The sequence below is a fragment of the Podarcis filfolensis genome, assembly GCF_964270895.1.
Source record: "Podarcis filfolensis genome assembly, chromosome: 6".
NCBI classification, from domain to species: domain Eukaryota; kingdom Metazoa; phylum Chordata; class Lepidosauria; order Squamata; family Lacertidae; genus Podarcis; species Podarcis filfolensis.
Window position 1 is genome coordinate 57,436,696 of NC_139609.1, and position 12,001 is coordinate 57,448,696.

At 43.8% G+C, this 12,001-nt stretch overlaps 1 protein-coding gene across 1 annotated transcript in view; it reads left to right on the top strand.

Moving 5' to 3' along the window:
* The window catches only part of PRELP (proline and arginine rich end leucine rich repeat protein), a 33,289-nt gene extending 21,640 nt beyond the window's left edge, over positions 1–11,649 (top strand). Inside the window, exons 2-4 of the mRNA XM_083618063.1 lie at positions 1,511–2,456; positions 6,856–11,153; positions 11,234–11,649. Of these exons, the coding sequence (XP_083474189.1) occupies positions 1,526–2,456; positions 6,856–7,031 (1,107 nt within the window). The 5' untranslated portion in view covers positions 1,511–1,525 and the 3' untranslated portion in view covers positions 7,032–11,153; positions 11,234–11,649. The remainder of the gene's footprint in view (positions 1–1,510; positions 2,457–6,855; positions 11,154–11,233) is intronic.
* The last annotated feature ends 352 nt before the right edge of the window (positions 11,650–12,001 follow it).

Genomic DNA, 12,001 nt, shown 5'->3' on the forward strand with positions numbered 1-12,001 from the left:
CCACACCTTAGCATTCTCTTCTAGTTTTGATGGCAAATATTCCTTGTTTGTTTATTGGCTGTATGCATGTTCTCCAAACATTTACTGAATATCCTAGGCATCCACATTTGATGTACAAATATTTGCAAGGTTTGACAGTTCTCTGTTGGCTGATGTGATCAGCATTTGATAGCATATTTTTTATTAATAATTTTTATTAGTTTTCATTTATAAAAATCCAATAAAAGCCACATTAATACAACACCAAATTATAATACAATTAAAAAAGCCAGTTATCCAATACCAAATTAAACTATTTTGAATGACTTCCCGTGTTCTGGATTTCAGGTAATGATGTTCTTATTTCGTCCTGCTCCAATACTTTTAGTTAGTCCAAATACAACAGTTCCGATCTTGAGCCTTTATTTTAACAGCCACTGATCTGATCTGATGGCTTTCATTCACATTTGATAGAATCTTACATGCATGAATTTTTTTTATATTGGCTGAGTCGTTTTATAACTGATGTGCATTTATTGTACTGCTGTATTGTAATACTAATTTTTGAAAGCCAGTTTGCCAGGACCTTGTCCTAAAAGGTGGAATATAGATAGGTCCATTAATTTCACTAGGTCTACTCTGAGCAGAACTCATTTAGTGATGACCCTTGGCCTTTTTCTTTACCACTAACAGCCAACTCCTTACCAGTCTTACCCTTCCTGGGTCTTTGTCCCTGGCTGGAATGTGCACTTGAACCCTGATAATGCCTCTTCATTGCCTGGCTGGAGGACAGAGCAGGGTGTATGTGTGTGTGGAAACCAGCCTCCAGCACAAATATAAGATTTACATGCATTGCTTTGCCCACTTTTGCCTCTGGCCCTGGATGCCACTGGCACGTGGCCCCCAGAAGGTGGGCCAGAAGAGAATGTGACTTTTGAGCTGAAGAAGGTTCTCTACCCCCGGTATACAGGATTGCAGAGCCGTAGTTGGGGGGGGCATTGTGCACTGGGTGCCACATCATGGGGGGCGGCGCTTACCATGGGGCCTGCAGTGTGCTCAAGCCATGCGTCCCTCCTGGGTGTGATGTGGTGGTTCAGGTGCCTGCAGGCTCCACACTGACTGAAACAGCAGTATGGGGCTTGCGTCTGCCCACCGCCTCCCCCTCAGCCACCCTACAGCTGAAGGGGAGGCGGCAGGCGGACTCCTTGGAGGCTCCGTGGCGTGTCCTGCTCCATTGCACCCCACTCCGTGGGCGGCTTGCCCCACCCCTAGGGTGTGCACGCTGCTCCAGGCACCTTAACAGCTAGCTATGCCACTGCAGGATTGCTCTGCCTGACCATAAAAAGTTGTGCACCAAATAAGCTATGTACTACTGGCCATTAAAGCACACACACACACTTCACTTTTGCACCTAAAGGTACTCTGGTCGGGGAAATCCAGTGCTGGAGAAAAGGATAGCAACACTAAGTTAATGTCCAATATGTATGTGTCATGGTCCTATTTTCGATGGTTTCTTCTTGTCTTCTAACAGGTGACTGTCTAGACCATGAAGGGGCTTGCCAGACTGATTTTCCCACTCATTCTTGTGCTGATTTGTGAGGTGAATGGACAGAGGCGCAAGCCTGGAAGAAAGCGTGCTACTCCTCCACCCTCTGAACCAGTTGAACCTACAGAATTGCCTCCACCTCTGCCACCTGGACCTCCCTCAGTTTTCCCAGACTGCCCTAGAGAATGTTTCTGCCCTCCAGATTTCCCTTCAGCCATTTACTGTGATAGCCGCAACCTGAGAAAAGTGCCCATTTTCCCACCCAGGGCCCATTATATCTACCTGCAGAATAACTTCATTGATGAGCTTCCTGAGGAGTCCTTCAAGAATGCCACAGAGCTGAGGTGGATTAATCTGGATAACAACCGCATCGCAAAGGTGAACAAGAAGGTGCTGGAAAAGTTGGAAAGCCTTATGTTCCTGTACATGGAGAAGAATCATCTTAGGGAAGTACCCAACAGTTTGCCTCCCAATCTGGAACAACTTCGGCTGAGCAGGAACCGGATCTCTAAGATCCCTGCTGGTGTATTCAACCACCTGAATCACCTTATCCTCTTAGACCTTCATCACAATGAGCTGAATGATGGAAACTTCAACAAAAATACTTTCAAGGGGCTCAAGAACCTCATGCAGCTCAACTTAGCTCACAACAGGCTACACAAGATGCCACCTTCAGTTCCCAATGCAATCCACCAGCTCTTCCTAGACGAGAATCAAATCGAAGACATCCCCAACAACTACTTCAAAGATTTCCCTAACTTGGCTTTTATTAGGCTTAACTACAATAAGCTCTCCGACAAAGGACTGCCCAAGAATTCCTTCAACCTCACTAACTTGCTGGTGTTGCACTTGGCATACAACAACCTCACCAACATCCCCTACATCAACTCCAAGCTGGAGCACCTCTACTTGAATAACAATTCCATTGAAAGTGAGTCAGCAGAGATCTGCAGTTGGCTAGGCCTACAGGAGAGCATGTGGCAGAACCAAGCCACCTAAGAATGGTCATCAAGGCCAGTCCAAGACATTTTGCTTCCTGAGATGAAGCAGCAAATGGTGCCCAAGTCAAGATATATAGTGCCCATACTTTTTATCTGAGGCAGAAAATCTAGCCAATGCTTTTGGGCCATACACTTTTGGGCAAAGCCCATGTCAGTTCATAGGACAGGTGTCATCCCACAGAATGCGCAAGCACAGTCATGGGAATAACAAAGCCCTTACTACCCCCAGATGTTTGTGCTGCTGCAGCTCCCACCACCTGCTGCCTTGATTGAAAACATCTGCAGGAGAGCAGGAATGCAGAATCCTTTCCAGAAATTCTAAGCAAGCAAAGGAAACAATAAGCTATGAAACAACCGGCCCAAGTGCTATTCTCCCCCCCCCCCCACACACACTTTGCTTTAAACTTTTGGCACTCTGGAAGAGCAGTGGGTTAGGCCAATGAAGCCAACTTATACAATGGGCTCCAAAGAAAGAAAATGTAGTTAAATTCTGAGTAACTTTATTCACATCTGGCAGCTCAAGGCAAAAACATTTCATTTGAACCAGGCTAGCTCATTGATGCAACATTTATGACTCCCGTGCTCAACAGAACACAGGCAGGATCTAAGACTAATGATTCTTGTGTTAAAATTACAAGTTTTTGTTTTAAATTCATAACTTAGATTCACACGCCTTGGAGTCTCTAGTCTAAGGTTATCCTAAGGTCACACTTTACATCTTTTATTAGCAAGTACAAAGGCTAGAGACCTACTTTTAGAAGCAGGGAAATGTGGAGCTCAGATTTAGGGGCTTCTTCTTCTTAACCCCACAGCATTCAAGTTGACACTTAGCTTGGATATCACCTAGAAAATGCAATGGGACTTGCCCCGTTTCAGGAGGCACTCCCAAACCTCTTAATCCCTTGGGGAGTTTTCTCAGGATTAAGACCTAAAGGGTTTTAAAATTTCTTTTGAACAGATAAGCATGTGTTTCACAGCATCAGTTGTTCCATCTGTGCAGTAAGGATAAAAGCATTTTGCACAGCAGGGATGTGATACTTGTGGGTGCAGATATTTTACTAAATGGTAATGGGGTCTCATTAGTGCTTCAGTTTGAGGGTACTAATTACTTCATTAGTTACTTTCAGTTAGAGATGCACTCCAGCAAAAGACATCACCACCCTTGCCCTTTGCTCTGCCTAGGTTGCTACATGAGGGAAAATATAATATAAGGAGAATCAACCTTTTGGGGACTGTGTAGGTGGTGTTCAACTAAGTTTACTCAGAGTAGAACCACAGAAATTAATGACAGGAAATAAATTTAAATGGGTCTACTGTGACTAAAATGTTATTGACTATCACCCAGTGGGTACGTTTTGAACTTTAAGGAATGGCCATGGGTGCCAGTCACAAAATGGCTGCCATCAGGATGTGGCATAACAAGAAATGGCTGCCACTCCTCAAAGAGCAGAAAAAGAGAAGCACTTTGCACCTCTCCTCTGCTCAAATTGGATAGGAAGGTAGGTGTCCAAGCATGACAGATAATGAAATGTTGGCATGTTTAACTGGCAATGTAAGAAAGGCTAAGCCAGTGCAGACAGGAACTGATTAGGAAGAGCCAACATCTCTCTTATGTTGTGGGGTTTTTTTAATGGGTTAGGTACAAAGGCCTTTTGCAGACACCATAGGAGGTGCTGGTGGGCACACTGGTGACCATGGGCACCAAGTTGGTGACCCCATCCTAGCCCTGCCCCCTGATATTCTCAAGATGACTGAAACAATAAAAGAAGAAATGGCATGGATATAATCCTTAGCTGGTGCCATGGCATGAAATATAAACTGTTTGCACTGAGATTCAAGTGCACATATGGTTCATGATTTAGCAACAGGAAGCAAATTCTGATTCATGAACTCTTATAATTAAGATTGCTGTTAATCATAATTGCAGTACTTATAATGTGCAATGCCTTGGAGCCAAGCATGGCTTTTTACCAACCTCTTTGCCTTACATCCTCAGCTGGTTCCCTTAAAAAGGTTTCCCCCCCCCCCCTCTCTCTGTTAATAATAGCTGCCACCCCTACCCTGGCTTCTCTAGGAAGGTGGAAATATATCAGCTTGCTTCTGTTATATATTTTTAAAGCCCTGGTATCTGGCTTTCAGAAGCATAAGCACAGGAAAGCAATTGATCAAATGAAGGCTTTGTTGTGCTATGAACAAGTTCCAAATCTGATGCAAGGTTTGCCCCATTGTTCATGTTGCATAGCTTAAAAAAAAAATGCTGGCTCAGGATGGGAGTTGGATGGGGACTGTGGCTTTACTGGTCTCTGCCATAGTCCTAATGAGAATTGGACCCCCCCCCCTCTCTCTCTCTCTCTCTCTCTCTCTCTCACTCACACACACACACACACACACACACACCATGAGTCTGATACTTGCAATGCCAACAACCCCCTGATCCTTTGTCTAACAGGCTTGTTGAAATCCCCAAGTAGAGTCAAAGGTGGTTTGTTGATATCTAAATCCCATGCCATTGACACAGAGGAGGAAAGAAGCATATGTAAACATAATTTTACCAACCACCACTACTACTACTCCAGGTTGGCTTTGCCTAAACATGGTACAAAAGAGTATTAGACTTTACTCTTACTCAGTACTTTCACCAGTGATGTGTGCCTTTGGATAACTGATCAGACTTCAGGGAAATGATATAAGGATGGTGGGGGCAGAGCCAATCAGGGCTAGGGATGAATGATATTGTAACCTAAATACAAGCAAATGTCTGCTAAGCAACAGTTAAATTAGCACCTAAAAACTGAGCCTTTTTAGAAAGGGTGTAGTAGTTGGCTACTTGATAACCAGCCTTCTGTATAGCCCTCTGAGCACTAGGGATTCAGGTATGGCAACACTTTGGGCCTCCAGATATTGCTAGATTACCATTTCCATTAGTCTTGATTGTCACACTGGCTGAGGCTGATGGAGTCTGGGAACATTTGGAGGAGCATAGGTTAGCGATCCCTGAATTACAGAATACTTAAGATTCTTTGAAGAATAGATCAAAGGAAGAGGTTGGATGTTTTCCTGCTTAAATAATGGCCTACTTTGTTGGTTAGGTTTTTTTAAAAAAAACAACAACAACTGTTTTCCTCCTTTAAATAATGTTAGCCAGTATTTATAAATCACAATCAGCAAAGGCCCAGTAACTTGTTTATTTTATCTTCATAACATCCCCAGTGAGGGAGCCATTTGAATAGTTTCATTTTACAATAATAATACAGATGAGAGTCTTCATTAGCCTGAGGCCATCTAGTGTTATGTTTGAGCAGGTCTTTGGAACCTAGAAGTGGAACAACACTGTTCTGTTGATATAATGCTGCTGCTGCTTATCATCACCATCTCAGTGGCACTGAATGTCTCTTACCAAAACGAACTTGAAGGGTATGCAAGATCCCCTGTAGAAATACATGCCTGTGTTGTTGGTATGGTAGGACTCAGATGGCAGAGGTGCATAGGAGGGCAGTGGGGGCCTCGGAGCAGAGTTCTGGGTCTTCCTAAGCCTCTTCCTTCTCTCTCTCCGCCTCCCCCCTTTTGTCTGGAATCAGAGCTGCTCAGTGACAAATGCAGACTGATTCCAAGGCTTAACCTGCAGAGAGACCCAGTGGCCAATTTGTCTTCCATATGGGAAACTGAGTGCAAGTTTCTCAGTTCTCTCCGTGTGGTTCACAACAAGCAAAACTTGTATTGCTTACCTAAATGCATCCCACCACTTTAGCAGTCAATAGTTATACATGAATGAAGTCACATATCCGTACCAAGCATTTAGTTACATCTTTACATTGGATCTGCTTTAAGATTGGAATGTACAGATTGCAATATTGTGTACTAGTCTGAATAGTACAGGGATGGCATGGATATCCAATATGCTAAACACCAAGCTGTGTTACATTAATCCCTCTTCAAAGCAGCCTTGAAATGTGACATTCACCCTTTTCTAACATTTTATATCTATGTGCATTTAAAGCTATGCTCACAACAGCATTGTTGCCAACCTCTTTTGAAAGATGTCTGTATCATTTATAAACTAGATTATACAGGCCTATGAAATGGGGGGAAGGTGATATGGGACTTGAGAAATGAACTGGGAAAGCCCTTGTTCAAAGCAGACAAGGAGGATTTCTCCAGATATTTCACAATGATGAATGGAAACATAGGTCTTAAAGCCAAAAGGGACCACTGCATAACCTTGGATTTTGAATTGACGATTGGTGGGAGACCAGAGGGTGAAAAGAGAAGTGCAGAATCAATTATCTTGACTCTCCTAACTTATTGCTGTGCTTTCTTTTCTCTGTTTAGAAATCAACGGGACCCAGATTTGCCCCAATTCTATGGTCGCTTTCAACGATCCGTCCTCAGATTTCGAAAACGTGCCCCGTCTTCGCTATCTGCGCCTGGATGGCAACCATCTGAAGCCACCGATTCCCTTGGACCTGATGATGTGCTTCCGACTCTTGCAATCTGTCGTGTTCTAAGCCTCGCAGCAATCGCCACTCCTCTGGGACTTTGGCTTTGCACAGTGACTTGATTTCAGTCTATGTTAGACATGGGGAATATATGTTATCATCCCTACCCTGACCTTGCTGCCCCAGTGCCTTCTCTTTACTGCTCCATTCTGCTGCCTCCTCCTCCTTCTGTTGCAGGAAACTCTCTACAGGTCTTGTTTTACACAGCATCTTACGGAGTCTCCGAGGAGAGTTCCACAGATTTCTCTTTGATATGTGTATTATCCACAGAAGTGCTAGAAGTCACTTCTTAAATACCAACTCCTTAATTTGTCTCAAAATTAGAGAAGAGATGCAGCATTTGTGTTGTACTCTTGCTGTCTAACACTTCAGAGTGAGTTATTTGCACCCACCCACCCCTAGCCAACAACATCAAGCTTATAAAAGAAGTTGGATTTGTTATTATTATCGAGACCAAAAAGAAGAAGAAGAGGAAGCAATTTCATTTAAATAGGAAAAATTTCCAAGTGCCATTTGTCTAATAAGGATGCTGGATCAAAAGGAAAGGGATATTCAAATTTATTTATAGATGACGGGCACTCATAAATACCATGGTAATAGGAACACCATACTGTGGCATGTGCTAATCAATAGATAAAAGTGCATAGTGGATTGTATTCTGTGGAGCCATGTGAAGTGCATTGTGGGCACAATGAAGAGTAACAAAGAACATATATTCCCCCCGTTTATGCTCTTATGGGATGATACGAGTGATGGTAGCAACATACTGTCAGTATGTTACCTGAGTTGCCAAACATAATGTGATCACTGAGATTCGGATGGTGGTACTTTAACAGCGCCATTTTAAAATGAGAATAATTGCTTGATTAATTACTCATTCTCTTCCCCACAGTATAATTCCACTTCAGTTCGCTACTGTGACACAAATGCAGTACCAGAGAGAAATTGCCAAAGGATAGAACGGTGTACCTGGAAAGGACAATCCCATTGCCATGATGATTTGAAGGATATGGCCATACCTTCTGGGTCATGTGTATGTGTTTGTGTGTGGGAGTCTTTTTGCATAAGAGGCTGCATATCAGAATGCTCTGTTGCCTCACTAACTTTCACACAATTTCCCTTTGCAATGTCTATACAGGACAGATGTCACAAAGGAAATTGTGCCTCCCCATCCTTCAGGCAATGTCCCCTTGAAGCTCTCAGGCATAATGTTGCTTTCCTTTCAGTAAAATTACTCAAAGAGGAGGAGCAACGGCATGCCAAAATACAGTTGAGAAAAGCTGTGGGAATGTGGAACTGAGCTAGCATGGACTATTCTCTTGGACTAGGAACAATAAACATACGGTATATTGTTATGTTAGAAACAACTAACAGATATTAATAGAGTCCCATATAGGTGAGTAGATACCCCTCCATTGTGTGTGTGTGTGTGGTTGTGTGTGTGGGGGGGTGCAGCAGGGTACCAGCGGCGAACCTTAGGCTCTCAAATTCCAGCGGCACCCTGTGAGATGCTAAAATTTGGTGCCCCCACCTTTTGCACTTTGTTATACAGCATTATTGTGGTGCCCCCTACAGTGTGGTGCCCAGTGGGGCCTAACCAGTCATACTAGCCTGAAATAGCTAATGCCTTGCTTGTGGGTAAGGACAGACAGACCCATTAAAGCCTAGTCTGTCCTAGTTCCAGAGGGGGCAAAGTCTATCCCATTCCATTTCTGGCTAGATTTTTAACTGGAAACCTGTAAGAAAAAAAATTGACCTGAGAACACACGCTTAAAAAGAGAGAAGTACTTGTGAAATGATTTGAGGGTTGTGTGCTGCCTCCATTACTCTCCCCAGGTCTCCTTAAAAACTTCTAAAAACAGGGTATCAGGTTGTCAAAGCCTGAGTGGCTTGCATTCTGGGCATCTTGCCACTACGTGTCATGAATGCACATAGATCAAGCCCCCTTGGGAGTGACAGGACAATACCATCTCATTGTTTTCGGGAGGAATTCTGTGGAAAAAGCATGGCCTCCCCAGTCCTTTTTTTCTGCTGTGCTGCAGTCTTTTTATCTTAGCTTGTCGTCTGAACTGGGACTCATGGCTAAGCGCTCTCCTCACTAACCACAAGCTGTAGCCAAAGCCTGTTACCCACCCTACTTTCTGGAGTAAGAACTGAGACTGAGAAATAGGGGCAACACAAGGATTTAAATTTAAGCTGCCCATATGCAATATTCCACACACCAGGCCCTACCAATAAGGTGAAAATTTAGGTGCTGGCCTCCTGCAGCCTAGGGCAGCTTCTGGCTTAATAGCCTCCTGAGTTAAAAGATAGGCTTTTAAATGTGATTTTGCAAGCACTTCCCATATGACAGTGGTTTTCAACCAGTGTGCACACTGGGGTGCCTTGAACGATGGCCAAGGGTGCAACGGGCAACACTAACCTCTGTCCCTCTTTCTTCCACTCCCTCTTCTGATGCCCTCTCTCATCTCTGCCTCCCCAAGGCTTGCACAGCTGTTTATTGCAGTAGCCTACAAGCTCCACAGGCGAATGGTGCCTTTGGGAGACACCTCTCTTTGGGGCCGGGGGGGGGGGGCGGCAGTGGCTGACCAGAAGTCTCCCAAGGAGAGGGGAGAGGAGGCTGAGGGAACAAGGGAGGGTGTTCAAAAAAGGGTGAAAGGTTGTCAGCTCTGCAGGCAAGGGGTGACATAACTGGGTTCCTGAGCCCCACAGTGGTGCGACATAAAGAATGTATTTGGTCAAGGGAGCCGTGGACTCAATAACGTTGAAAACCTCTGCCACATGGAAACATTCAGGGGCGCCAACTATAGGTGGTAGAAGGGGCTTTGACCCCCTCAATATTTGTGCGCAGGGGGCCAAGTCCCCCAATATTGAAGGGGCCACCATCCCTCGCTGATGATGGGAGAGCGCTGGCGTGCTGGGCAGGGGCAGCAGAGGCAGAGGGGGAAGATCACCCTCTGTGCTTCCCATATGCCCCTGCTGCTGGGAGAGCACTGCCACGCTAGGTGGAGGTGGGATGCATCATGTGACTCCAGGCCCCCTCAATGTCAGCACCCCTGGAAACATTACATGAGGATTAGACATCTATGTGCCTTTGTCCAGGGCTGTGTCCACAAACACAACTTTACTTGAAAACCCTAGGATTCTGTTCAGAGATCCATTCAAGAAATGTCACAGTCCCCAGGTAAGATTCCCATGCAGAGGTGCTTGCGTAATAATTTTTAAATGTCAATTGGTGAACATAAACATTACATCAGAAGGGGACCCCAGTGGATAAACAGGGCACAAGACTTTCCTATTCTGCTGACCTATATGAGTCACTTCCAACCCATGGAGCAGTTCTCTTCTCCTAATCACTTGACACCGACTGAGCTATGTTTGCTCAACTCACTTCCATGACTCAGGCCCCTTTTGATCCTCATGATTTGCTCTGCCCCAAGAGCCAGGTTCCACTCTGCACGCTCTCTAAATCCTTCTTTATAGCCAATCAAGTCTTTTTACAGCTTAGTGAAATGAAACTCAGTGGGGGTTTCTTGAAAGAAAATTAGGCTTTGGACCCTTGCATAACTTCTCCAGTTGAGATTCTTCAGTACATTTTCATATTTCAACCTCAGTTCCAAGAGCGCTAATGACTCTCCGGTGACTCAGAAAAGCTGATGATTTAGTTCACTGGCCATTCTCATGTTCTCTTCTCCTTTCACATTGGATTTGAAGATTTTGTTATGTGCTTCCCACTTACCTAAGCTGAAAGGCAATGACACAGGGTCTAGCTTTCTTTGGATGAGAGAGCACTGGAGACATAGTGTCTTTATAATAATTGAAGTATAAATATGCAAGCAGAGCACAACAGAAATAGAGACTTCTAGAGAAGGCCCTGCACCCTAAGGTGTTTCACCTTCAACCATCAAACAACTCCAGATTCTTCCACCGCCTTCCTGATCCTCTCTTACAATTCAGACTGAAAGACTTGAACATTGAGAAATATCTCCTGTCGTGATTTTTCCTGTAGTCCCTTTATCACTTCTGTTATACTTCACAAACCAGTATGAAGTCAACCATGCTAAATGTAAATGAAGCTCTGCAATCAGCAAAATACACAACCTACCCCCTTCTTTCTTTCTATCATCTATCATCTATCTATCTATCTATCATCTATCTATCTATCATCTATCTATCTATCTATCTATCTATCTATCTATCTATCTATCTACCATCTACCATCTTATCTCATCAATCTCTGCTCTTTCCAAACCACTGCTTGGGTGGAGCCTTAATCCAAATCCCTTGAAAACAGAGGACTCTGGATTTTGTCCGTAATGACCAAACAACCTCAGTCCACCGGACATCCCTCCGGATAAAACTCAGCATATCCCACTGGTACCCATGTTGGGGTTGGGCATGCTTGGGATCATTTATTTTAATGGAAATGCAGGCATGAAACTTGCTTTTAATTTAATCTATCTATCTATCTATAGGGCCATACTTGGCCTTTTGTTACACCAGTGTAAGCTAGCGTAACCCCGTTGATATTTGTTGAGTTACTCTGGATTTATGCTTGTAACATTTGGAACATGATCTGCTGGTTTCTTTTTATATCATATTAAATATGTTGTGTAAGTTTCAACTCAATGCTGTGGTAAACTTCATCTGCTAATTGCTGTTAAAAGTACAAAAAAAGAAGATCAGGCCATTTCTCCCTGATCAATTGGTGATCCTATTTCATATGATATCAGCTACAATGGGTACACACTGATTTGTTTTCAGGGGTTAGATGGTGTTGGGTATCTAATGAGTATCCATAGCTGTCAACGTTTCCCTTTTTTTTAAGGGAAATTCCCTTATTCTGAATAGGATTCCTCGCAAGAAAAGGGAAAAGTTGACAGCTATATGAGTATCCATTCTGATTTGTTTGTGGGAAGGCTAGATGATGTTGCATCAAAGCAAGGGTTAGCCACACTTATCAGTATATTTCCCAAGAT